Below are 27,652 nucleotides of genomic sequence, written 5' to 3' on the forward strand. Positions count from 1 at the left end.
GGCTCTTTGTGATTCCTATTGGTAACTCTATCTCAATAATGGAAACAATGTTGTCTCTGCAGGCGGAGGATTTAGCCCTGTGAGAGGTCCGGGAGGAGGGGTTGTCTGGAGAGAAGAGGGGGGGGGGACGGGGGTTGAAATGTGAGTGGACGGCGCCAAAGTCTAAAAGCTTCGAGAAACTCACCTCTGGTCAGATGGGTTCTCCAGAGACTCAGGACTTAAGGGAGCAGGGAAGAAAGTCAACGGCATGCAGTGTAAGCGCAAGAGGCCAGAAGGAAAGAAGAAAGGAGGAAGGGAGGGAAGGAGGGAGGGGTTGGAGGGGAGTGTGTTGTGAGCTCACTGGGTGACTCACAGACGTCCAGTTTAGACCTGGAGCTGTAAAAAGCATAACTTATCTGCTCTACTACAATATCGACTGTGTCAGGAGTCGATAACAACTGTTGTGTGATCACGGGAAGTGTGTAGCTTAGCCCTGATCACACCACAGACATGAGAGGTGGTTCTCCAGGGAACCACTTGGACTAAGATGGATGATTAATGCACCAAAATGCCCTGATATTTAGCATTTTTTTTTTAAAAAGTGAGCATTAAGATTTAGTACATTCATTGTCAGTGTCCACACTGGTAAAGAGCCCGCTTTAAGTTGGCGTCCAATTATTGAAGAACTCCTCCTACTTTATATTTATGGCGCTGCATGCTACAGCGCCGCAGCAATTACCTTCTGTCGAAAGATGAAAGCGGTGGATGAGGAAAAAGTGGGAAATTGTCAAAAAATGGGGTCAAACTCCATCAGAGGAGCGTCGTGGCCAGATATGATTTGTCACCGAAATAATGGTGCTTGAGCAAATCGACCTGAGCCTTCAGATACGGGCTGAGAGGTGAAGGAGGCGCGATCAAAGGCAGCTGTAAATAGTAACAGAAGCATTAACCCAAGGTGAGCATTTGACATTTTGGCCTCACCCAGCTCTTAATGGCCTCTTGAGAAATTTATTCATTTCCTTAACAAAATCGAATCATGGCAAATTGATCGGCACACCCTCCGAGTGCTGCTGCTGCTGCACCATGGTGCTGTTTTGCTTAGATTCCCTACTCATTGTGGCTCCTAGTAAATGTGACATTCATTAAACTTTTGACAGTCTGGCTCCAAGGACCACTGTCCCCCTCCTGCTAAGTGAGATTGATGCCCATGGCTACACACTGCGGAGAGATCTCAATTGGAGGTCTAATCTACAAAGGGAGACAAATCTGTGATTAACATGTCACTGGCTCACTGTACAACCGACTCCGTAATTATTCACAATTACACTTAGAGATCTGGCAAAAATGAAATGACAGAGGCCCAGGCATGGACCGGAGCTCTGGGCAGAAACCAGTCAGCTTAATTTGAGCTGAATTCTGCTTCGCCGCTTTGTGGGATTCTTTAAAAGGAGGTTACTTACCAAGCTAATGAGCAGGAAGAAAAACCCTTAATAACTAAGTCATGACCGAGGGCTTTCCCAAGCACAAACTCCTGAAGCACCAGAAACTAGGTTAAGGGGTATTTAGTGTATCCTCCTCTTGCCGTTTTCAAGGGGTCTCATTCATTTCCCACATAACAGATAATGCCATTCAGCATAAAGTGCATGGCAGTTCCTTTTGTTTATGAACAAGTTACAACCATGCATAAAATATTGCACATTCTTAGTACAGCAATTCATTTTCTCTGGGAACGGGGAGGTTGAGCACAATGCTTATCATGCACCCATTCATGCTTCTCTCTGCAGTGGGTAAAAAGAAGGGATCGAGTGACACTGCAGAAAGTCTTTCAATAATGAAATCTGTCAAATGAAATTATGGATATGGAGCTTGGATGTAAAAAATCAGATTTTAACAGTAATGATGATTTCTGTGTGGGAAATATGACAGGAAACTGAATGTACTTAAATCTCATCATTGGGGTTAACTATAAAAAAAATGGCATCTTGGTTGCTGTTAGTTGGGCTTGATTTGACGCTGGGCAAACGCCCGCTCAAAGGGTCTACTTACTCTGGGATCTCATTGGTCAGTTGGCTTGAGTGAAAAGGGAAAGACAGTGAAGGACATTTATATGAGACAAGACACGTGTGGACATCGACAGACGGAGGTCAGACTGAAGGACAGGACAAGCAGCTGGAACGCTGACCACAACAACACACGCAGCGGGATACACATAACGACATACAAACACGAACACACACACACTCGTGTTTTTTCCGAGCCAGTTGTTTCTGTGAGTTGTGTGTCTCCATGGGAGTGTGATGATCTGCAGGCTTTGGACCAGTTTTCACACCTCTGAGTGTTTGTGTGAAGAGCGGCGTGCGTGATGAAGATATAGAGCCATATGCTTGATGTCTTTTCAGGTTCATCACATAAACATTTTTTGTTTATGCCAACCTGGAGGCGCACTCTTGCCAACCTCAGAGATGGATGGAAGGGGAAAAAATGTCTCATCAGCTGCCTAAAGCGACAGGATTGTTGTTGTCGGGTTTTTTTCCCCTACTCACTTCCATTTGAAAATCATTTTTTACACATACGTCATCAGCGTTTTGCCTTTTACAGGCTGAAAATCGCAGGCGTCATGTGCTAAACCCCCCGGATGCCGGTTTTTATGGAGAACAGTCACATACACATTCAGAATAGGATAAAACGATTAATCCTGCATGTGTGCTTATTGTCCGGCGTCACTGTGAGCTACGCAGTAGACCACAGAGCAAACTGAACGTGCTCAGGGCGACACTGTGAGTGGTAACCGTCGTGCTAATTAGTAAAATCCTGTCAAAAGCGGAGCAGGACTGGCACAGACAGTGGTGGGGTGGGGGGGTGAGCTATTAGCCAAGCGCCTAGTTCACCCTGAAGCCCCCGCACTGATGATATCATCAGCACTGTCATCACAGCTTACTAAGGGAGGAGATGGATAGACAAGTGGGTTATTTAGCTAATGGCTATTACAATGGAGATGTTAGCTGAAGCTGAAATATATGAGGATGCTCTCTTTGTCCTCTTCCTTACCTCTTTGTAACGGCGTTATGGTACTCGATGAACGTCCGCCCGTCAAAGGCGATGGCCTCGGTCTCTCCGGCGGACTTCTCGTAGATGGCTGTGAAGAAATGGGGGCGAGGTGGGAAAGGGGGCAAAGGGAGAGAGAGAGAGAGATTGTGCAGAGGATGAGCTCACACCAATCAATATAAAGACAGAGAGTTCAGTTATCAGAGGCAAAGGCAATGGAGTGTGAGCGAATGGGGCAGGGGGAGTGCTGGTGCGTTTGTAGTTTTAATTAACGTGAAAGGGACGGCCGACCACACGCACAAGGTTAATGGCGAAGGCGGGTGACTGAGTGTGTGAGACAGACCAGGCCAGAGTGGTGTGTGTGTGTGTGTGTGTGTGTGTGTGTATGTGTCTTTGGCAGAGTGACATGAAGATGATGAAAGGGCTGCGCAACTCTCGTCAAAGAGCTTTTCATGAATATTCAAGTGGCACATTTCATCATTTTCATAATTGCTTCAGTTTGAAAGAAATACACAATAACCTCGACATAAAAGAGATTAACACGTCTAATATCAACATTATTACCTTTCTTGGATGGAACAAAAAGGAAACAAAGACCTTCTAAGATGAAGAAGGTGGACCAGTAGTTCACCACCCACTGATGCACCAAGAACAGGCTGTGTTACATAAAGCATCGCTGATTTCAGTCCCACTCACCCCCTATGCTTTGAAAGAATCCAAATTGCTAGCAGGTATCCTTTCAGAGTAAAAGCAAATAATGTTGGATGAGGAAAGAGAACAATGTGTACACTCACAATGTCTGATTGAAATTGCACACAGCCCATTATAAGGTGATCTCAAGCCGGCAAGAACTGCTGGTGACCGACTTCCACACAGAGGACGCAGGATAAAGAAGGAGACAGCAAGGAGGACAAAGGAGGAGGAGGAGGACAGCAATACTCACTGTTCTGACAGTGTCCCCCTGAGAAGCCGTTGAGACACACGCACTCGTAGGTGTCCAGCTGGGGGTTGCAGAGGCCGCCGTTGTGGCACGGCTCCTGAGAACACGGGTGGTCCTGGAACATGGCGACGTTGCTGGAGCGCAGGGCGTTCTCCTCTCGGAGGATGGGAGTTCCCATCAGAATGATCTGGGAGCAGAAGAGACGGGGTTGAAGAGGCCGCAGATCATTTTTAGACATGACATTCTGAAGGTCCCACTAGTTGTAATGTCTGAATAACGTCGGCCGTTGCTTTGAGAACAAAATAACCCAGATGATGTCATCACATGTCATCTCAGCCTGGGCTTGGAGAAAACACATTAACACCAAGAGGGGATGCGCTGAATTTGAAAAACTGGGCATTTACTAGGCCGCGAGGGTCTCACAGAAATGGACTGTGTGGGTGTGTATTGATCAGTGGCCTGGGAACAAACGAGCCTGCAGCTGAGTCTGATTCAAATGGTGATAAATCCTGAATTGTGCATCAGAATAACCAAAAGTGTATTTGCTCTGAAGAAGACGCTAGTCGAAACGTCAGCACTTGCACCTCAATAAATTGCTGAAATTGACTGTGTGCTCCAGCATCCTTTCCTACCTTTCACCAAAACTGTTCTTGGTGTGCTTTCATGTACGTGTGTTCACTCACGCTGAGACATTAATCGAGAAAATATACACTCCATATTGCAGTAAAGTCCCCAGAAGCTCAATTAAAATCTCTAGGTTTAAAGTAAATGCTGGATTTTTGCTGTAAATCAAACTGGCAATCTCAGTCTTATTGCATGAATCTCTTTTTTTTCTCCCTGTCTATGCAGTTCTGTCCTACTGTTTCTGACCTTTCTTTGCAGGGTTACCTTTATGATTTGATTTATGCCTGTTGTTTCCATCTCCTACCTACGTTTCACTGCTTTTGCTGTCAAAGTTATCTGATTTAATTTTTCTCTCCTTAGCAAAGCACTTGAAGATTATCTTTATTTACCACTCTGGGTTGTTGTCATTGAGCTCTGGGGCTTCGTGTTTTCTGCTGAGTGATCATTAAAACCCATTATAACAACACAAATATCTGTATTCACTGATACTGTAGATCCCATTTAACGTGTTCTTCCTCTGAACATGAATGCCACACTGTCATCGCACAGGAAAAAGCCTCAGAAACAAGGTGTTGATACAACACACGCGTTAAACAGTACATCAAACTGACAGTGCATAGCATCTTCTTCGTAATTAACTATTCCCTGCAGGCCACCTAAGACAAACGCCACATTTAGCTTTTGATTAGCTCGAAACTGTCAAGGGAAAGTTTGCGGAAAGGAACTAATGACAAGTTTGTGCAAACAGAAACATCCTGCCTTTGTTCTACTGGGTTATTTTTGGCACTCAGAGATGAGCTTTTTGCTGGAGAATGGAGAAAAAAAAACTGGAGGGCTGTCAGGGAAAGATCTGAGAATAGCGAAATTGAGGGACTTCAAAATCTGCATTCTATTATTAGTGCATGCTAATCCAAATGAGCAGAACCACTGCCCGTCACAGTGTGAGCTTATAATGGAAAATTACTAATGTGGGGGTCTGTAGTATGACAGCTGGACAGCTAATAACTTATGGTTTGACTTTGCTACCGAGTCATTAAAATAACACAGTGTATTTACATTAGAGGAATCCATGAGCAGAGCGAATGACACAGCAGTCCATCAGGAGAAAGAGGCGTGTAAACATTTACCTTCTGGATTGTTCCCTTGAAGCCCTCTGTGAGTGCGGCCACTCTTGCCAGTCGGCTGTAATCAGGAGCTCCACCAACGAAAAGAGACTCTTTCAGGTTAAGATCTACGTGCAGATTCTGATGGGACAGGGACACAAAGAGTTTTCAGTTGGTAAGCTGGAGCCACACAATCTCCAAAAAAAGAAAAAGAAGAAGAAAAAAAAGCTCCACACTTTATATCTTTCAAAACGCCCAATTTAATCTTTTCCATATCCCATCTGCAGTTTCTCTCAGGGCTTTTCTATTCAGCGCGTAATGGCTTTACTTGAGTAAGAGGAGTTATCTGTTTGTGTCCCGGGAGCCTGAAATAAGTTGTATCCTTTGCAGACATGCCACAGCCATATAGATTGTCACATTAAAAGAAAAAAAGGGTTTATCCATATTGGAGCCAGCAGACGCTTTAACTGCACTTCCTCGCGTTCTTTCCATGTCAATACACTTGATACATTACAACATAATTGATTCTATGTCTCTCAGAGCGAGTGGTCAATTATCCTCTATCTGTGAGACATAAAGAGGGACTACAATGGGAAATCAGGGCCAGGCTGGACTTGAGATACGGATGGTTCTTCATGGACATTCCTAATGAAAGGCTGATTATAAGCACCAACGTTTCAAACAGTTGAGTGTGGAGACACATTAATTGCAATTCATTTGCGTGACAGACAACTATGAAATTCGATTCTTTCCACCAAACCTTTGGGACAATTGCTTTGTATTAGCAAGGTGCCACTTCCCTCCTTTTTGCATGGAGGGGGCCGGCCCACTTCAGAAGGAAGGAATTAATGATCTTTATTTTATGTAGGACAGTAATTGCCAGAGGGGTAAAGTGGAGTTAATTGCTGGAAAAATGATGGAAGGGGCCAAATAAACAGGCTTTGTGCAGGCAAGCTGGTGCTGGCTGGGCTTTTATTTAGGATGGGATTTGGAGTGCAGGAGGCAGTGGTGCTTGGCCGAAGCCCGGGGGCTGTGTCGCTGCACCTTGAACTGCTTCCAACGGAGACGGGGTGGGGACCTTGGCCAAAGCTGCTGGACACAGCTGTGGCTGGTGCCTCTCAGCTTGGCCAAAAGTTGTCACCGATTGCCAGTGGAAGAGTTGACCACCTCGGGCTCTTTATGTAGACCTGACTGCACGGCAACACTCACCTACTCTGATGCAGATGCATATTGAACTTTATCCCCGAGACTGTGGTTTTTTTTTCAATCTTGTTTCAGACCTTTATTGTGCTACTGAGCACTTTTCTAGCTCTATGACTCTAAAGTGAGATGTCATGCAATGAGATGGTGCATCATGTTCTTATTTGTATCTGCACCTGGTGAAAGGAGACAGCTGATTCCATGGAGTGTTTTTTTTTACTCTGTGATAGTCGGTGAGTGCTGTTTGTGTTATGGGCGAGTGAGTGGGTGAAAGAGTGAGCGACTTTTATGATATGATGGAAAATCACTCCTGTTTGCGAAAAGAAGCGAGAGCAGATGACAAAAAGAACAGCCCAGCTTGGCTTGGCACCTCACCGTCTCCTACGGTGTATTTCTCTTCCCCATCGCTTGCCTCTCGTCTCCGCTCTCACTTTTTCCCACAGCCACGCGGCGATGGCGTGATATCTCCGCCTACACCGGACTAATGAAGACGTTTCTTTGTTGCTAAAAACAATGGCCGTCACAAAGATGACTGCCTTCCTTCCGTCTTCCCGCCCACCTTCACACCCCCCTTCCGCCCCCACAGCAGATGGACCGAGGTGAAAGCCAAACCGTGTTCTTTAAGAGCATCTCCGCTTCTGCGTGTGTGCGTATGGGCTTATGAAATGGCAAAGTTTTTCTACAGAACTGGCACCTTTAAAGCTGCCCGCTGCTCTGCAGAAGCACCTTTTTTAATCTGTGCTGTTGTGTATGGAGAGAGATGGGGGTGAGAGGACATAGTGAGCGACTCAAAATGAAATATGGGCGAAGGTGTGACTGGGACTTGTCTCATTACCTTGCGTGATTTCTTATTTCCAGACAGCACATCATAGAGAAGGAAAGAAAATAGGGAGGAAGAGAGTTATTAGGGGAAAACTAGTAAGTGTCTGTGCAGAGAAAGGCATGCGGAGCTAAAGTAGGCAAGTGCACCCTTACCCACGCACACATATACATTCACCCACATGTACACACATCTGTACGAGCATCAACCAGAGCAGCAGCGTGGCACAGACAAGTGAGATAAGTACATTAAATAAGAGTACAAACAAAATCTTGAGCGCATGCACCTTCTGTATCATTCACTGTACACATACATACACATACACCCAGCAGGCTGTGTGTGTTTACACTAAAGTGAGTGAATGCAAATAGGACACCCAGTCTGAGAAGGCCATGCATGAAGCAGATGGTGTCATTAAGAGAAGATCTCCAAACTTCATGGATGAAAGACTGTGAACGGTGCCACTTAACCCAACCTCATTTACAGACTACTGCCACTCAAGAGGTAAAGTCAGACTTTTTTATTTTTTTATTTATTTCTCTTATCCGTACCTATGCTCCTTTGAAAGTATGCGCTTCATCATGCCGCCGGCCCGAGTCATCTTTGATATGATGAACACTCTCAGCATGCAATATGTATCCATAAGTGCGAGTGTGCGACCACCTTTGATGTGATGCGGGGCTTCTCTGAGCAAAGCGTTCCGCAACTCCCTCCTCGTTCTTAAAGCCGGCGTAGGAGAGAATTAGCTGAGAGCCACACTCGATGGGGGTCTCTGTATTGAGCTCCATAACTAGTCTCGGCTCATCCCTTGCGCTGCTTCACCCACCCACCCACCCCCCCACCGCCCCCTCTACACTCGTCCTCTGCTCCCTCCCCCATCCTTGCTTTCGCCTTGCTTCTTCTCTTTTAATACGATTTTCTGCCTGTGTTGCTGGAGTAAAAACACAATTACCATACGGACGATGGTGGGAGGCAGTGGGGGAAGGACAGGGCAGCGAGAGAGACGGGGGGGAAAAAAAGTAGTAGAGCGTTGCGTCTTGGAGGAAGATGATGGAGTTGACAGAGTGCATGTTCATAATCACAAATTACACTGCTTAATATAATTGGATGACTTACAGGCTTATCAGACTATTAGATCGCCTTCATTTGGAAGCATGTACCTGCTTTATTGGTCCAGGCGCGGCGGGTCTGAAGAGTTTCATTACGCTGCTCTTGCTGCTGCTATCTCCTTTATCTGCCTCTGCCTCCCCAGACGCCATCTCAAAGGCTGAATTCATAAAACTGACTGTATATCATCAGTAGAAGCAGCTTTTCCTTCCTGTTCGCGACAGAGAATTTTATCTCCAGCACGTCAGCGAGCTGCGAGTTTCTTCTTCTTTTTTTTGTTTTTAAAGTGGAATTACAGGACTTTCAAAATTAAGACAGCTTGTCAACCTGGGCCTCTCCATCTGGAGCTCTCTCTTTTACCTTGATGGATGACGGGAGATAGTGGAACATTTTCCACAAATCAAACCGCACAGTGTGAAGTGGTGTGGAAAACCTCCAGAAAAAGGGGAACGGGAGGTTAAGTCAAGAGTGTCTGACTCACTTTAACACGAGCAGAAAGCAGCTCTATAGTATCTGAGGTGGTGGCAACGACGACGTGATAAGAGCGCGAAGATGATCAAACAAATGCAGTATATAAAACACAGGCAAAGCTAAGCATAGCAGCATGGAGCAGAATTCCTGCATATGGAAAAAAAAAAAACAAACCAAGATGAGCATTTGCCAGCTTGTTCTCTCTCACCGGTGCCTCCCCTTTGACCGGGTCCTTCTTGTTCACCATGATCTCTCCTTTGCGGTTGGAGCGCTCCAGGTTGACGGTGTTCCACACATTCAGCTGGATGGGTTCTTTACTCCTGTAAAGAAACAGCCACAGTAAAACATTGCACTTACTATAGGCAAGGCAAGGCAAGGCAAGGCAAGGCAAGGCATCTTTATTTATATAGCGCATTTCATACCAAGGCAACTCAATGTGCTTTACATAAAGACAAAATATTTAAAAAAAAATATATATATAATGGATGTAGAGCAGAGCTTCGCTAAAAAAATTTTTTTTTGTGACCTTTATTGAGATGGCTGTTACAGTATAATGACATGCAGTATATTGATTTCTGTTGATTACGGTACTTAGGTCAATTTCTCTCAGACATGCTGACCTGATGGTGGCTGGACCCTTGCCCAGGTCGTAGCGGAACTCCAGGATCCCGTTGTTTAGGGACAGAGAGATGAAGTCTCCTTTTCCGTCCGATTTTTGGCCGTTGTAGAAGATCAGTCCATTGGAGTCGTTGGCCATCAGGACCACTGTAATGCTGAGCTTTTGACTGCGGTCATAGCAAAAAGCAAAATGTCACGGAAACTGCTACACACGGCCCAAGACAAAACCAGGGATGCACATCTGCTTGCTTTAGGTGCACTGCTACTCTTTCTATATGTAAATTGGGTAGAGATACTAGACTTTCTACATGCTAAGGCTTAGATAAGGTGTTATTTGTGTAACCCTCATTGTCAATTCAGTTCATGTTTACAGAGGGAGCGCTGCCTTGGGCACAGAACTAGCTCTGTGAAAACTACATGATATCCAGTGTTCGGTAATACACACTGCAGCAACTCGACTGTGTGGGTTTCGAGACATGGGACTTACCGCAGATCGTGCCGGTAGAGATGGAGACCCTTCAGCTCAAGGTACGAGTCTCCGTTGAATAATGGCATGTAAGCCCCTCTTCTCTCAACCACTGGAAAAAAAAAACAAAGAGAATATATTCATCCTCAGGTCCCGTTTTTGTTGCTGACAGAATTGAAATTCAGGGATAGTCAGTACATCTTTGAGGGACCTGTCAGCGTTATGGAAAGAGATGGATTTGTGTTTTCATAGCCTTTGGGATTAAGTCTTTCTCTTGACAGATATTCAACAAAAAAATTCAAAAACCCTTATGCCAGACTGATTACACAGCCCGCCACAGTTTAACAAAGGACCTTTGGAGACATGTAGAGTTTAACACCACAGCCGGGACTTGTGAAATAATGCAGCCATTGTATTTTGGCAGGCCTTTTTACAAATTCATGTCTTTGTAACGGGCCTACGTCTGGTTGTCCCGTTTCTGGCTGTCGGGAGTGATTAGGACAGGCACCGTGCCATCCCTCTAACAAGTGGCTTGACATTAAAAATCACTCAAGTGTCAGCCAGGGGTATGTTGTGTTTATGGTGCTGTTTACACAAACGACCGTCACTCACAGGCATGTGCGGCACTAGATGCTGAAACGCACACATATCCATACACACACAAACTAACACACATACCTATGTAGCCAGCAATAAAGCTTTTTATTTGTAATTGGCTGGGATTAGCCGAGTCGAGTAAGGATGGAGAAGGCAGACGGAGATGAGAAAGCTAATTAGCTATTGTGCAGAAGACTGCTAATGATGATGGCACGCAACATGGAGGAGGAGAGGAGAAAATAGTCCTACACACACACACACACACACACACACACACACACACACACACACACACACACACACACACACACACACACACACACACACACACACAGGAACACTGAACTATTGGAGTAACAGAGCTGCTCAGAAAGTAGTTTCTCATAGAGTTTCTCTGCTTCCCCCTGCACTCAAAATAAAAAAGCGCAGTGATCAATAAGTCACCAGAGGTCCACGCATTTGAAACAGCCGAGTGACCGGGAAAACTCACATGACGTATGAGGGAGTCGATGTCGGGGAAAAGTTGAACTTTTTCCAGCTTTAGTCTAAACAAGACGGAAATAAAAGTCTCAAAAGCAATACTTAAGGTGCCGCGTCTATTTAGCTGAGGTCGATAGGAAGCTCTGAGGTAATTCTGTTTATATTTGAGCAATCTCACCTAATTAGCACCTCCTATAAAATGCACTAAAACAAAACAAAAGGGGGAAGGACGATAACAAAGGGGCTGAAATGAGCATTTAGCCGGTTTAAAACTTTGTAGCTGCAGTCAAAGCTCCTGGACCTGCCCATAATCAATTAGCTCTTCAATGCAGCTGCTTGAACTATGAATCAGGGACAAACTCACACACACACAAACATTAGCTGGTCCCTGGTTCAATGTAGCTGCGGTGCTGAATGTAAAACACTGCTGAAATTCATACTCTCCCCTGTAGTTAGTTTTTCAAGGACTGGCTCAGTCCAAGTGATCTTGCTTTCATCACTAAATTGTAATGATTTACACTATCACAGGGTAAAGGCACAGAGGAAAGTAGGCCATTCAATACTACTGGAACACCATTGAGAAAAGTCCTTGATGGGGAATATTACTGTATAGCGTAGAGCTGAGCTGATGAACCCGGGCGGAATTGAAATGGAAACTACAGTCCATCTTAACACGTGCACACACTGCTATACTCGCCCTTTATATTAGGACTAATTCACCTTCAGCCTGGTGATGAGTGGGCTGTGAGCTACCTGTCTTTGTAACTGTTCTCAATGCAGCCCTCAGAGGGTACGGCCGTCTGGCTGCCACCTTATCTCCCAGCTCCTGTCTGGGGCTGACACTCTGGCTGACTGACGCTCTCATTAATCACCATGGGCAGAGAGGACTGATGCGATTAGTCATCTCATTGATTCCCGTGAAAAAAAATAGCCTTTTGGATTGGGAGACGCTCCTGCTCACACAGCATTGATTTTTGTTCACCTCAGTTTACTTTAATCACCTGCTAACTGGGAATCTCGGGGGCTAATGGGAGGCGATTCCCACCTGGTTTTTCTGGATTCCCACTTGGTACAAAGGTGCACGTTTTTTTTTTCATGGGAATGTGCATAATAGTTTATTCTCTTTCATTCAGAGTTGCAAGTAGTCAACTTCTGCAAACATTCATGACAACATCTACAAAGGCAGGGAGGGAAGAAACACGGGTAGACTTCAGAATGTGACACCGCCAAAAGTGCTAATGATGAACTTCAAAAGCAAGCGAGCATTGCTCTGGTCTTTTCCCCAGCCGTGGCCCGGTTCTGCCATGTTTGTAGCTGAGCAGCAACAAACATGTTTGAACACAACACCTGTGGGCGGACAGGCAGGAAGGGGGGAGGCAGTGGAGGAAGGCTGCAGCCGCGCTGCCGCTTACCCACTAACGAGCGTAGCTGAGTCGATGTGGCGAATGGCCCGACGGGGCCAATCATCTACCTCACTCCTGCATGCAGCCCACCGACTCCCCCTCCCACCCTGAAGGCATCCCCCCCGCCCCTCCCCCTCCCCCTCCACCCCCTTCTCTGTGTCTGTGTTTGATCTCCATTTTCGATCGGGGATGGATGGAAATGTCACAGAGCGGAAAGAAAAGCGGAGGAAGAGAGGCTACAAGGAAGAAGGTGGTGCTCACGCTGACTGCAGACCAAAATGCTGGTGCTCCTTGATGAGCACTGCAGCGAGAGATCGAAGCAAGAAGTCACGGGAGTAACTGTGGATGCACACCACTCTAGAGTCAGCTTACCTCTCTCACAGTGCTTCCCCTCTCGTCCCATGGGACACTCGCATTTGTAGCCTCCCTCGGGCAACACCTGGCACTGGGAGGATGGGTGGCACCTGTTGGGCTCGCATGGGTCATGGACATCAGCACAGGTTGGACCTGGACGGACACACACACACACAGACATCATGAGTACGCCCCTGATGAAACTTACATCAACCACCGTCTTTGTTTACAACCACCTTCTCCTTCATTCCATCTGAGAGAAAGTGAAGGGGGTAAAAATAGAGGGGGGGTGGGGTATGTGGATTTCCTCTGTAATAGAGGTAATTTTCTAATAGGATTTGAAAATATTACACATCAGGATTTAACAGTGGAGAGCCTCCCTGCTATGCGGCCATGTTTCTGGGCCAATAGTGAGTGTGGCTCTGGAGTGTCTGGTGGATGGTGGGTTTTACCCTCTGCCACAGGCCGTCTGAATTCACCCGTCATTACTTTAGCAGTCAGAGCCTGTGGTGAGGAGAGCACTTTAATGAACCCCCATCCCCGCTGAGCTCACAGGGCTGCCCTGTCTTTTTTCCTCATTCACACTTTTGGAAGCTGTCTTTTATCCTACTCTCTCCACTCCTTCCCTACCACATCTCTTCTTTCTTTTCATAGCACTTCCTCCTCTCCCACCTTTTTAACTCTAATACTCCCTCACCCCCCCCATTCATCTGGCTGTCCTGACATGTCCTCCCTCCAACTCCAGCTCCCTCCACCCAGTTATTCTCCCCTATCTCTTCTCTTTTTCAGCAATCTCTCCCTCTCTTTGAGATATCAGCAATCGTGGGCACTTTCTAAATTGACATGATGACAAAATTAACTTGAATGTGAGTCCGCAGGCAGTGGTCCAAATCTCATTATCACCATCCGTTTGCCAACGCAACTTTGATCACAGCAATGCGTCTTCATAACACAGGGTTATTTTTAACCTCTGCCTAGGCTCCTCAATAACAAGAAAACATAAAAACACCACCTGTATAGAAGGTAATAATAATGTGAGGCAATAGCTGACCCATCCACATTCTCACTTCAAGGTAAATTGCTCTTTTAGAGAAAATAGGTTCACTAACCGCTGAGCTGCCTCCATGTCGGTATAAAATACTCTCCTATTCAAGCATAAAAGTTAACTCTGACAATTAATTTGGTTCTGGTGTGAAACTTTCTGCAGTAGGGTTCAGTGCGACCAGCGAGGGGCAACGCTTGGCTGGACCCTTACGATGTCTGATCTAAACTATTTTTCCTCAAAGCTGCTTGTTAGTTGGCGTCAGCTGGAGGGAGAAAAAGACACGAGGAAGGGATGTGGAAGAAGAGATAGGCCAAAAGCCAATCACTGGGCGTGTGGTGGAAGTTTCCATGTTTTCTCTTCTGCTCCAACATTTAATCTCTCATTTTCTGCATTGGACACTTGGATATGATGATGTTGGTGTTTACAAAATGTCTCCCAGCGCTCCTGCTGGGGGCATGAGTTACACTGTCAAATTAGGCTGTCAAGCTTACTTAGGATTTGTGATAAGTCATGACCACAGTGAATCCCCACAGAGAAAGCCAGGCAGGGATATAAACATAATATTAACAACAAGGTGACGTCTGAAAATTACATACGAATAAAACATATTTTCTACTTCCTTCCCTGCTGCACAATGAAATAAACTTATCAAGAGTCCATGTTTGTAAAAAAAAAACTGCTCAACTACACCTCTGCAGTATGGGCGAGTCTTTTTTCTCTTTTTGGCATCTTACCCCAGAATCCTTTGCTGCACTTGCAGTGGAACATTTCAGCCTCCTTGACCTGGCATGTGGCGCCGTTCTTACAGGGATTGGGCAGGCAGGGGTTGTTGCCACATTCACCCACACCGCTGCCGTACAGACTGTCACCTCCGTGCTCCTGCAAGTTGAGCACCCGGTTGTTGACATCCAGCAAGCGGATGCAGCCGACCAGACCTGTGGCCACCCCGGTCCTTTCCATCACGCTGAGGAGGGAAAGGAACAAGAAGATGCCGCATATTATTGCTGAACCAAATACAACAATGCATCTCGGTACACAAACATTCTTATTTAGATATTCAACACAATTATAAATATTCACATATGCATCTTGAAAAACAGATATTGTAATCACCTGAATCCCTCCCTGTAGTTTTGCCTACAGTATATTTACCTCAGTCTAAATCCTTCTAGCCTCTGATTGGTTCCTTTAACAACATGTGACTCAGAGACAGAAAGTGTTGCCAAGAGAGATCCAAACCACCACATATGAAATCCTCCTGTTACATTATAATAAACACCTCAGACAGATGTTGCTACATCTGGTCTGTATACTGAGTTATAGAGCTACCTGTCATTACTTACACTGCACTGATTTGACTCTTTTTTTTAACAGTTACTGCACATCATGACTTTGTAACTTGCTTTTTAACAATAAAATCCTGAAAGAACTGCTGCACATGAAAGGCTGGATCAACAGCTAAACTCATTAACAACATGCATTAGTAAAGTGAATGTTACCAAACAAGTTTGCATCTGCAATTACCAGCTGAAAAAGAGTATTCACTCCATCTGTTCTTACATGTTGACATGTAAATTAACTTGTATTAAGCCAAATTACAGCAACTGGGGGTCAATAAGGACCCAGAGCTCATTTCCTGAAGAGCCCCCTACAGGGTTAACCTGGATGAGGATGTTAGACAACTTCACTGTGCAAAAACATGACAGAAGTGTAAAATTGGAGTTAGTGGAATCATGGAATCATTGTTAAAAGCTGAAGACTGAAATTTTCCAGTTAATCAAATCACAGCTGACGGTTTAATTTCCCGCCTTGATTCTTATCATAATGTTGTGTAAGTGTAAGGTAGAAGGTCGTACTCGTGCTTCATGTCCTCCTGCACTCCTCCGATGAAGAGGTTGGTGTCAAGGTTGAGGCCGTCGGTGCCGCGTGGACTCTGGCCCTCGACATGTGGCTCGTTGTCCACGCTGAGCATGGCGTGCCGGCGGTTGCGGGTCACCACCAGCTGATGCCAGCGGCCCTGACTGACTTGCACTTTGCTGATCACTGTGCCTGTGCCGGAGCCAGTGTTGAACCTGAGGAAATGGAGGGACAACACGTCTTATATCTGTAAAGAGTCACCTATACCCGTGCACGTCTGAGCACAACCTAATGACGGGAAGAAACCTGCCCATGTTTCTCACCAGAGAGCACACAGACAGGGTACAATACATCTCGTTTGGGATTCCAAACTATGAGACCGAAATGAGGCTGTTACTCACTTAAAAATGTCTTTCACGCCCTCTTTTTAATTCAACCTTTTATCTAATGGGATTTGTTGAGAAAAAGGCCATATCATCACAGAAAAGAGCTGTTGTGTATGTGCACCCACTCATGTGGTAGTATTAGCACAACCTGAGAGCAATTATCTGCCACAAATAATTAGTTCTTCTCCCCACGTCTTGGATTTGCAGAGCTGTGGGTGGTAATCTCACAGCTGTATTTCTGGAATTGAGGCAGAGCTCCATTTGAAAGCACAAGTGACTAATGATCTCCTTTAGGTTGCTATTGATTTTACTGTGAATAGAGAAATCCAAACGTGGCCAGGTTGGGGAAAAAAAAACTGACAATGCTTCGAGGGGGTCAGTGGGAAACATGAGACCCAGAAGATAACTTAAGTGTGTGGTGTTTAAATTAACAGGTCCGCAACATATGCAGTGCAGAATTGCTAATTAGTTCATTCACATTTCTTGTGTATAGTCATGTAATTCTGCTGTCATGAGAGAGCTCAATACTTCTTGCTTCTGGTTTCTGGTAGGAAATGTGTCTAATTTCAACAGATTCATCTGATGAAACTTTTGTTGCTGTTGACAAAAAACATTGTTCACATGGACAGTCAACAAATGACAGTCTAATTTAAAGTGCGAGCCATTTCTGGATGCATTTCTATACGTCTTCGCTTCCATCTGTAAATACGAACCTCCCATTTGTATCTCAAGCTTTAATTCTATAATTCATTACATATATATATATATACTGTATGTATATGTGTGTGTGTGTGTTTGTGTGTGTGTAATTAAAAAATAACATTTGAAATGCCAAATTGGGACCTCCTGCTCATGTTCCCACCATCTGTAATTGTGATCATGTGAGCGGATTATTTGTAAATGCTAACATATTTCTGAAAGGATGGCGTCACAGCCTTAACCTGCAAAATCTGTCAAAACGCTTCTGTAACATTATTTATTTCTTGGCAGCGTGGTTTTCAACATGTTTACTCGCTGTAATTATTTGCCTCATTATCTCTGGTGCTCTCTCTGTTTGTTTTATTCTTATCTACATCCACTCTCAGCTGCTGCCGCCATGACCCCGTTTCCTCACGGGGATCATTAAAGTTTCATCAAATGTAATCTAAAAAAAAAAGAAGAAAAAAGAAAAATAGAGCAGAAATCAGCGGCCGACAATGATGTCACCCATCTTCACTCACTGTGCCCACACTCACCTTAGCTCCACACTGCCATTGACCAGAGCCAGAGAGATGAAGTCCTTCTTGCCCTCCTGGCCGTTGTAAAGCAGGATGCCAGTCATCTCGGATGCTCTGAACTCCATGGCGATGCGGACGGTGTGATAGGCCCTCATGGTTTGGAAGGCCAAGTAGGACTGGCCTCCGAATGATGGGATGTAGTACTTGATCACTGGGGGGGAATGAAGACAACCAGCCAATACTGTCATTATTATGTGATTTGCTTTATCGTGGCGTAATAGGCATTTAATGTGCATAATTAAGGGTGAGCGTTGGTGGTGTGTCACTGGCTCGTGATGTCAAGTAAATAAGCCTCTCTATCGGTTTTATTTAAAGACTGATGTTTTCTCCAAGACGCCTGATGAAACACATCATCAAAAGAAAAAGGCTGAGAAAGAGAGGGAGCTGGGCTTTTAACCCTCTCTCCCGTCACATACACACAAGAAACCTTTGTTTTTTTGCTACTTGACAATTATGATTATTATCATCCATTTTCTCCCCCTCGGGCTCCTTTTCTTTCCGTCCATCTGTCTTTCTGTCCATCTCTCCGTGGAGAATGGCAGCTGATGAGCTCCCTGTTTTCTAATGACTTGATTGATCTGGGGGTGGTTTTGCTTGTGTGCGTTTGTGTGTGTGGGAGGGTGTGTATGCGTACGTGTGACTTCATTTAGCCACTCTAACTCAAAGACACACACTGATTCTCACCAGCTAATCCCCATCAAAGCAATTAGTGTCAATTATCTTAAGATGCAGCTGCATGAACTTGCTCTTCACCCCCCCCCCCCCCCCCCCCCCCCCCCGCCAAAAAAGTCCCAAAGTAGGGTAAGAGGGAAGAAACAAGAGTTGTGTTTCTCAAGTGGCCCCTTGATTTATGATTTTCTGTGTGGTGCTGATTGGATTCTGAGTTGCCTTTAGTGAACGGCTCAGTGGCTGCTGACTTCTGAGCTGCTGAACCTGTCTGAATCACTTGAGATGAGTTCGAAGTGCAGCCGCATCTCAAATCTTTGTTTTCAAGTTTTCTAGAGAAAAAAATATAAAAAATCTGGTATGAAACAACCTTTGTCCTCCACTCTGAATTCTGTTGCCTTGTTGAGCTTCAAATGACCCAATAAATCCACATCTGTGACCAGATAACACCAAGTGAAAGTCATTACACACACGGCTACTTAAGGTGTCACTGTGCAGCCACTTTGTGAACCCACAATTACTGTACACAAAACTACTTAACAGAAGAAATACAGTTCATTAATATTTTTCTTTGTAATTTGTCTTTTTGGTGTTTGATTTTTCTATTGCAACAGTGTGCTTCTGCTACTTTATAAATGTATCAAAGCACTTAAGGATGTGGTTAACAGTGATTATAAAACAGCTAAAAGGCATGACTGGCACAATGGAAAGTAGTGCGCCTCTTAGTTGCTGTATAATCAGTGTAAAAGTCAGACTCTCTGTGTGGTTTCTTTGAAATTGCTAATTCCAATTGTACCAAATTACAGGCAAAGTCTGTTCCAGCTCATTTTATTAGATGAGTTTGAAATAAGATCAATTTTTAAAACTTTTGATTTCAAAATAACAACAAATGTTGTAGAACAAAGTTCCTGCTGCTCACCCTTCTCACACACGGTGCCTCCTCGCCCGGCCGGACACTTGCAGGTGAAGTCGCTGCCCTCGTTCTCGCAGGTGCCGCCGTGGAGGCATGGGTGGGAGTCGCACGGCTTCTGGTGCTCGTGGGGAATTTTATCCTTGAAATGGGCGACGGTGGAAGTGGGAGGCAGCTTGGTGGTGGTGGGGAAAGGCGTGGTGGTGGTGTAGAGGACCGGGGCGGTGGTGGCCGGTGCCGAGGCGGTGGTGGTGCGTCTGAGGGGCCTGCGGGTGGGCCGACGGGTGAAGTAAGGGGTGGTGGTTGGTGGCAGCCTGGTGGTGGTGGTGGTGGCTGCGGTGGTGGTGGTGGTGGGGGCGGCTGTGGTGACGGATGCGGCGGCGGTGGTGGTGGTGGTGGTGGTGAAGAAGGGGACGGAGGAGAGTCCTGTCAACAGAGCCACAGAGAACAAAGGAAATTAGAGAAAGCAAGAGAGACATTAAAGTGTGTTGGGCCTGCAGTCCTGAGATTTCCTATTCAGGACCCTTAAAACCTTTGATAAATCACCTCATGAATAACTTAAAACCCCTTTTCATTTTATTAATCCCCGCACTCTCCTGTTAAGTCCACACAGTATTACCATAATTGGTGAAGCGAATATTCTCGTCCTCCGGCTTCTTCACGACGATGCTGGTGTCTTTGGAGGCCTTCAGCTGTTTCAGCAGGGCTCCTTCGATGTCCTCCACCGTGTTTCTTGTATCTACAATAAACAAAAGGTTAAAACCATTTCGGACACGGCCTCTGAGGAGCACTCCACAGCAAATACAGGACTCAGGCTTCTTAAGCGATACGCTGGATATATCAGAAAGGCCTGTGTATGACAGGTGGAGGGTCTCGCGGGGCCACTTGTCCTCCACCCCTCGCTTGTCTGACTATGTTCCAGATGAATTGCTCTCATAACGCTCACTGCAGCTGTTCACTTTACTGGCCATGGAGGAGCGCTGCTTAACAGCACCCGTTGCCCAATATGAAGGGTATGAAGGACGCTAAACGACACTCGTAAAAAAGACAAGGAGGCAGAGCAGGGTGGGGTTGGTGTGGTTTGTGTTGTACAAGAGGAGCTTTGTGTAGACAAAGTCGTGCTTTATCAATCATATGATGTGCTAAATTATTATGCACACACAACTTTGTCTTAATAATGAGAAATCAGCACTTTGTAAGTGTGGCAATTTGTCATCGTTGAAGAGAAAGCCTGTGATTGTGCTATCGGTGAGGTACAGTAAACAAACCTTTAACAGATCAAGGAAACATCAGTAATTCAGGACCAGCAGGTTCATTCCTGTTTTGATTTGTTGGGCATGTTTCTTTTTTTCAAAACATCACAAATAGGTAACTGTCAACTTGTTCAGCAGATGCTACGCACCAGCCAACAATCTCAACAGCATTCTGGGTAACTTTTCCTGTCTCTTAATTAATCTCAAAAACAAATCTTAACATGTACACCAATACAAGGTAAAAACCATTTCACGATGTTGGTCTTTTTTTTTTCTTTCTTTTTAACACTGAGGCAAATTGTTGCAAAACTGGGATTTAGTCGGCTCTGAGAGGAAAATTTAAAAAGAGATAAAGATGAGAAGAGAAGAAACAATCAGTGCCTGAAAATATCACAAGGCAAATAAAGAATAATAAGGAAACTCTCAGGCAGCATGTCCCTGTGCCAAGGATGCACAATACTTAATAACTGTTGTTTGTTATTTCATTTAGTAGAGAATCCAGATCTCCAACAGAAAACACAAAACAAAAATCTTGATCATTTCGACAAACCTTCGGTTTCAGTCTTGTTTCATACACAGATGAACTGTGCAACAATAAATGAGGCATAAACACTGAGTCACTGCCATTTCAATCAAAGTTTTATGTCTGTCGTACCATCTCTGGTTCAGGCAAAATGTCATTTGAGTTTGCAGGATTACTCAGAGTGATGATGTGCAGCTTCAGTTTGGTTGCTGCTATTGCACAAATTCCTTCAAGAACAATGGGAGTTTGTTTCAAATAGGCCACAGATGCAAGGATTTTCTGTAGGTTTCAAGAAAACAGTTTGGAATATCGAAATATTATCCAAACCTGTTATTTACAAAATTGAATAAGTGAGTGAAATAAAATTGATCTCCACACAATCTGATCTGTGCTGGACTCAGGAATCCCCTTTCCTTACAGTCCAAGAGTTAGAATGTAAAGTGCTTTAACATGGCAACACAATGGCTTGTTCTGCACTGGAAATCTAATTAGGTCTTCCTTGGCCAGTGGCCTAACTTTTATCCCAGTTCCATTTAATTCTGGTGAGTAATTTTGCTCATTACAGAGACAAAGGGGCACAAAACATTGATTCCAGCCACATACAGTATATTTCTCTGCTGGCTAATTTATGTTTATGCAGACTTTTTGTTTAATGCTCTGCTCCCTTCAGAGATCTCTAACTCTTACCTGGCTTGAAGTGAGCTTCCACAAAGGCCAGGATGGAGTTGCTGGGTGCCAGGTTACGGACTCGAACGCTCATAAAGTCTTTGTGTACCTCCGACTTCCTGAACAACTCATTGAGCTGAAGAAGAGAGAGAGAGAGGGTGAGGGAGTGGGAGGAGAGAACAGACAAGAAAGAAGAGATGATAAATGAGGCTGGTAATGAGCTCCATGCTATCATAGCAGCGAGTCCAATACTGGAGGACTGTACTCCGTCTCTGAGGAAGAAAGACTGCCTCTCAAATTGGGGTGCGGAGAAGAAACCTATTGGGTGTGGGTGCACAAATTGACATTTAGCTGCAGCCGTGGCATTAATTACAGGAACAAGTTTTCGAGGGGGGGGTGTAAGATAAATGTCGTGCTACCCTGACATGTGCTCGTGATTGCTTTTGCTTCGGATGCCCCTGCTGTGTGCATGTTGTAAGTAGCCAGAGGAGCTCTGAGAGGAGGTTTGACTAAAATGTACCTTTAGGGCAATAATGACATTACAGCACTTAGACTGTTGCCTTCAGCCAAACAAAATCTAGGCCAATATTTTATCTGAAAATTGGACAATTTTTATGCTAAAACTTACACGAGTTACACACACTCACTGTCCCCCTCATCCCCGGCAGATTAATCACGCTCACACACACACTCAGTCAACGACAGAAACAAAAGGAAAAATCTTCCGCTTCGCCCTCATCTCTGCTGCTGGTTAAAAATCACAGGGCCTTGGTAACCCACTTTACTGGAGCATCCTCTTATGTCGCATTGTTTCCACTGAGTGTGCGGCCACACTCCCCATCTGCATGTTTCTAAAGCCGGTCTCCAAACAGAATTGTTAAAGAGACACATTCAGATGGAACTCTTTTTTTTTTTTTTGCTTTGTGGTGGAAATTACAAATAACGTTTAGCCCGAACATCCCATCCATCGTGTTTTGGGGATGAAGTCCGATGCAAAAAAAAAAAAGAAAAGCTGCTGATTCTGTCAGTGACACCGATGACTCAGAGTGCGCAGTTCAGCCGGAGGATCTGGTGTTAAAGATTATTCCCTCCATGTACTGAATGCCTTTAATTTGTGGGCTGAAGTGTGACAGCAGAGTAGACAGGTCAAATATAAAATCCTCCAAAGCTAGCTTAGGGATGGAAATGGTAGTGGACAAACTCCTCTGTGGACACGCTGACTTAGAAACCTCCTGATCTCTCTTTCCTCTCCTCCTCTTTCTCTCACATATCCTCATTTATTCACTAATTGTAGGAGGTTGCTGCACTGCAAAAGAAATGTGCTGCAGCTTGGTGTGTGCGTGCGATATATATCTGTGAACGTTCTTTGTGTGTCGATGTCTTGCTCGATGTAACGTGTGTGTGTGTGTGTGTGTGTGTGCTGGAAGATGAAGAGGGGGTGGTTGCTGTCAAGTGGCACACCAGGCTTCAGAGACACACAGGCTAAGAGCACTAACAAGCTAGCGCACACACACACAAGCGTGCACAAACTGCTGTGAGGTAGCAGATTAGGTCCCAGTGGGGGTTAGTGACACCGATTCAACAGCTGGTAGATGTGTACTGTGTGTACACAGACACACACATACACCAGCCCACATTTCATCAGAGGAGCAAGGCCCTGGCTTGACAACAGAGACATTTGTTCAAAGGTCTGAGCTCAGAGAAAACGGACAGTGGGGAGATGTGACGGGGGTGAAACGCCCGGGACTCACAGTGATTACTGTACAGGCTCTGGGCCGGCCTCTCTAACAGCAACTGGCTTTGTGACCATCCAGATTTATGAGGCTCATATTCAGAATGAGGACTTGATTTTTCAAATAACTGAAACATCTTAATTAATCTCAGATGAGATGCTGCTTTCCAATACTGTGGAGTGTTTGGCAAGCAATCTGCAAATTAGTTTGCAGAGTTTTTTTCTTTTTTTTCAAGTTCTCTTTACTTCTCTTATTAAACTTCTGGAAGCCTCATGTAATGTCTACACTAATTCACACTAAAGCTTGACGCTTACAGTGCGTTAAATAAAACAAAAACTGCCAAAGTCTTTGCACATTCTAAATTAATTAGCAACATATGTGAGGAATTCTTACTCTGCTGTTCTTGTGATCAATATTGAATCATGAAAAAGAAATAAAAGAGAAATAATTATTGCAACCGTATTGATGGACCACGATCCTGTGAAAAATATTATTTTCTTCTGCTCTACCTGCCTGGGTCAAAAGCTGGTCTTCAATCACTACAGTCCTTTCTAGGGATCACCTGATGTAACAGATTGCCAATATTCCCCTTTTATTAAAAATCAAATATTAGCTGGGCTGCATTGTCTCCCTCTGATATGATGTATGACCCCCTCCCTGACTGTATCCAGCATCTTTTTTTACGCTGTTATTTTTCTATTAGATGTCTGACCAGAGAAATCACTCCGGCCCAGTGTGGCAGAATATTACTCAGCAGCTTCAGGAGTGTCAAGTGTGTAAAAATCTGCAATGAAACTTGCCTGAAGGAGCTGGAAGAATCCGATAACTCTGGCTCTTGTTGAAGAGTTTTGTGTCTTATGATGCCTTTTAATATTATTTCAGTGGTGTTTCTGCCTCAGTCTTAGGAGAGCACAATGCTCCTTTTGCAGCCAGACTATCTAGGTTAAGGTTTTTTCTGAATAATGGCCACTGTACCTTGTTATTTCCTGATTACACATTCAGAAGACACACGTTTACTGTAACCCCTAATCATCATCATTTTCCATTTATCTGGTTTGGAAATGGTGTCAATCAGAGCAGTAACTACAGTACCAACTGCCAAAACAAGGAGCTAAAGGAGGCTTAGGCTGGTTTCCATTGTTCTTAAATGCAATCTCCAAAACTGTACAAGGTTGTTAAATAAATAAAAAAAAAACAGTGGAGAGCAGAGGGATGTTAGGTATCTTTGTTTCATTTATGCTGTGTTTTCACTGCTGCCTCAAAATAAAGGATAAAAAAATAACTACTGTACTGGACAGGAGGCAGAAAGTCTTTGACCTGATTCAATTATTCATATCTTGTATATGAACTTCCAGTAGCCACCACAAGCTACTTTTACTGGTCACACAGACCAAATGAAGCTGTAGCAGCAAAACATATGAGAAAATATTAAAGCTATAAGATACACAGTATCACACTTTTGGGCAGGATATTGTGTTACAGCAGATGAAGCCTGGAAATATTATCCAAATACTTACAGCACTCTCGATGCTGCGGGCCGTCTCTCCAAACAACTCGGACTTGGGGTCCTCCATTTCCGGGGTGTAGAAAATCTCCTGACCCTCCACCTGGTCCAGGTGCAGGAAACCGCTGAACTTCATGGTGGCTAAAGAGAGAGGAGGGGGAGGGAAGAGCATGTGATACTGAAAAGCCAACAGGTCAAACCTTCTTCTATCACTCGCTTCCCGCTGCCTTCACACACTGCTCATTCTGGGTATAGTGCCAGTTCTGGGTTAGTGATGGATTGTGTGTTTGTGTGCGTTGGACGAGGGGAGGTTAGTGAGTGTGTTGCTGATTATTTGTGGGGGTGGTGGGGTGGTGGTGGGGGAGTTTAAAAAGGGCTGGAGTTTTGGCCTTTATAGGTGAAGCGGTGGAGGTCGTGGTGGTGGAAGAGATGGACTGTGAGATGTGAGAGAAGGAAGAAAGGAAGGAACCAGAGACGGAAGAGAAAGGAAAAGTGGAAAAATGGGCCAGTTTTACCAGACCGAGACGTGTCCCAAAAGCTGGCCGAGGCATGGAGGGCTGGGTAAAAAGACAACAAGTTAGACAGACACACAATACATGAGGGAAAAAACAACACACACACACACACTAAAGAAGAAACAGCCCACAGCCACTCTCAAAAGTGCCTCCTTCAGCAAAGAGAAAGCCTCCCAGCACGACCTTGGGGGTTATGTTGTCCAACATCTATCAACTCTTTATACAGTCTCTCCGTACCGCTGCCAGAGAGGAGAGGGCTTGAAATAAAGCTGGAAGTGAGGGGATTCGTGTGTGCGCGTGTGTGTGTGTGTGCGCGTGCATGTGTGTGAGGTGAAGAACAGGGGGAGCGTGCGAGGCACTGATGCCGGGTTTTCACGCCGCTCGTAATCAGCAGAACAAATTGCCCAAATCAATCATGGCTGCCCCTGCCTGAGCAACACCAGGGAGAATGGGAAGAGCACTTGTATGATTATCGTGAAAGATAGCCGTAATTGTCTCTTTAATGCCACCAGACCGGTGACTGACACAGCCTGGTTAAAATTGCATGAAAAGGACAGCAGTCACTGACAGACACACGCCCCCGCCCCGGCTCGCGTTCTCTCCGTCTCCGCCCCCCCCCCCTACTCGTCTTTACAGTACTTTCACGGGCTGCACACATCGATTCAGATGTGACGGCGGCAATAAAATAGAGGCAAATGGGCAGGGTTTGGCCCGATTAGATAAAGGGGGAAGAAAGAAAAGAGAGGGGACAGCGAGAGATCTGACTTTTAATCTGCAAAGAAGACAAACATCAGAGAGGGTGATTTTCCGGCCCACTGCCGTGACGGACGTAAAAACAGAGAGAAAGAGAGAGATAAAAGGAGGGGACGGAGCTATTTGACTATCAGGTTCTCGTGAACTGTAAAATATAATGGATTTGTTAGACTTCCCTTGGCATATGGAAGAGTTTACAGTAGCTGGAGCTTAGCGTGCCATTAACTCTCACATGGGCATTGGCTGCCCATTATCTTTGATGTTGTATGAATCGTGTGGCTCTGTTTAAATGTAACATATGGAGGACCTTATGTCATTTTTTCAACCACACATTAAGCTACACTGGCTACAGAGATCTCAGAGGAAGCTATCATAGCATCCATGCAAATAAACCCACAACTCTCTCCATCACCATTACTTCCAAGTGATTGCATACATATTTTACACTTTGTGAATGAACCAAGGTCTGACATCCAGTGTGGAGTGTGGAGTGGTACATAAAATATGGCTTTGTAGATCTCTGCTAGTGTTTGGACTAAAATCAACCTCAAATCATTTCACCATTTGACGTCTAGATAAAATGAGAACAGCGAACAATTATTGCGACAGTCGGCCTTGTGTCAATAAGCTGGAAGCGGGAAGAATGAGATGGCGGCCGGTGGATATTCAAGCACGGGGGACGTGTCATTTCACTTGTAATGAGCGGAGAATGGGCTAAGCCATTCTCAGGAGAAAAAAGATCCGGCGTATTGATCTGCCTATGGTGCTGCCTGCTTTTATTGGTAACACTTGAGCTGAATGAAGTATCGATCGCTGATGTGCCGTCATTGTTGGCTGAGATAAATATTTATGGGCTTTAGTGGATTTGTTACTTCTGTTGTCTTGGATTTGAGGCTGAATGGCATGAAATCTAGCCCTGACACGTTCCACGCATCACCTCTATAAATTCTGAGAAGGAGGTTGATGGTGGGTGGGGGGGGGGGGAGGTTGCTTTGAACGGTCCTAGGTGGCCTCACATCCTTATGGACTGTGTGGCAGTGGGACCTGGTGGGTTCATGCCAGAAAATGTAACTCTGCACACTGTTTTGTAGCCTCAGCTCTTTCAAGTCATGACCTGTAGCCCCCATGGGAGCCAGATAGAAACCCCCACTTTCACAACCAGTCAGACTAACACAACTGGGACAAACAGAGAGCAGATTTCAACCGAGGGATGGAGGGAGAGAGAGATAGAGAAGCAAAGGGGAGAAAGAAGCCCTTTTATCTTTTTGAACCGAGTCTGGCAGAAGGCACTGATTGGTACACCAGCGCTTGTTGGCCTCTGGTAGTCTCTCGACTCTCTCCCCGCTCGACTCCACAG

At 45.0% G+C, this 27,652-nt stretch overlaps 1 protein-coding gene across 1 annotated transcript in view; it reads right to left on the bottom strand.

Moving 5' to 3' along the window:
- Positions 1-27,652, bottom strand: part of agrn (agrin) — a 157,795-nt gene that overhangs the window by 10,083 nt on the left and 120,060 nt on the right. Inside the window, exons 19-32 of the mRNA XM_083976317.1 lie at positions 25,041-25,168; positions 21,812-21,926; positions 19,968-20,087; positions 19,358-19,774; positions 17,731-17,923; positions 16,109-16,324; positions 14,987-15,216; positions 13,226-13,360; positions 10,395-10,485; positions 9,910-10,074; positions 9,498-9,609; positions 5,716-5,832; positions 3,968-4,151; positions 3,028-3,115 (exon numbers count right to left, since the gene is read on the bottom strand). Coding sequence (XP_083832443.1) covers positions 3,028-3,115; positions 3,968-4,151; positions 5,716-5,832; positions 9,498-9,609; positions 9,910-10,074; positions 10,395-10,485; positions 13,226-13,360; positions 14,987-15,216; positions 16,109-16,324; positions 17,731-17,923; positions 19,358-19,774; positions 19,968-20,087; positions 21,812-21,926; positions 25,041-25,168 — 2,311 coding nt within the window. The remainder of the gene's footprint in view (positions 1-3,027; positions 3,116-3,967; positions 4,152-5,715; positions 5,833-9,497; positions 9,610-9,909; positions 10,075-10,394; positions 10,486-13,225; positions 13,361-14,986; positions 15,217-16,108; positions 16,325-17,730; positions 17,924-19,357; positions 19,775-19,967; positions 20,088-21,811; positions 21,927-25,040; positions 25,169-27,652) is intronic.

Source organism: Trachurus trachurus, assembly GCF_905171665.1.
Source record: "Trachurus trachurus genome assembly, chromosome: 7".
Lineage (NCBI taxonomy): Eukaryota > Metazoa > Chordata > Actinopteri > Carangiformes > Carangidae > Trachurus > Trachurus trachurus.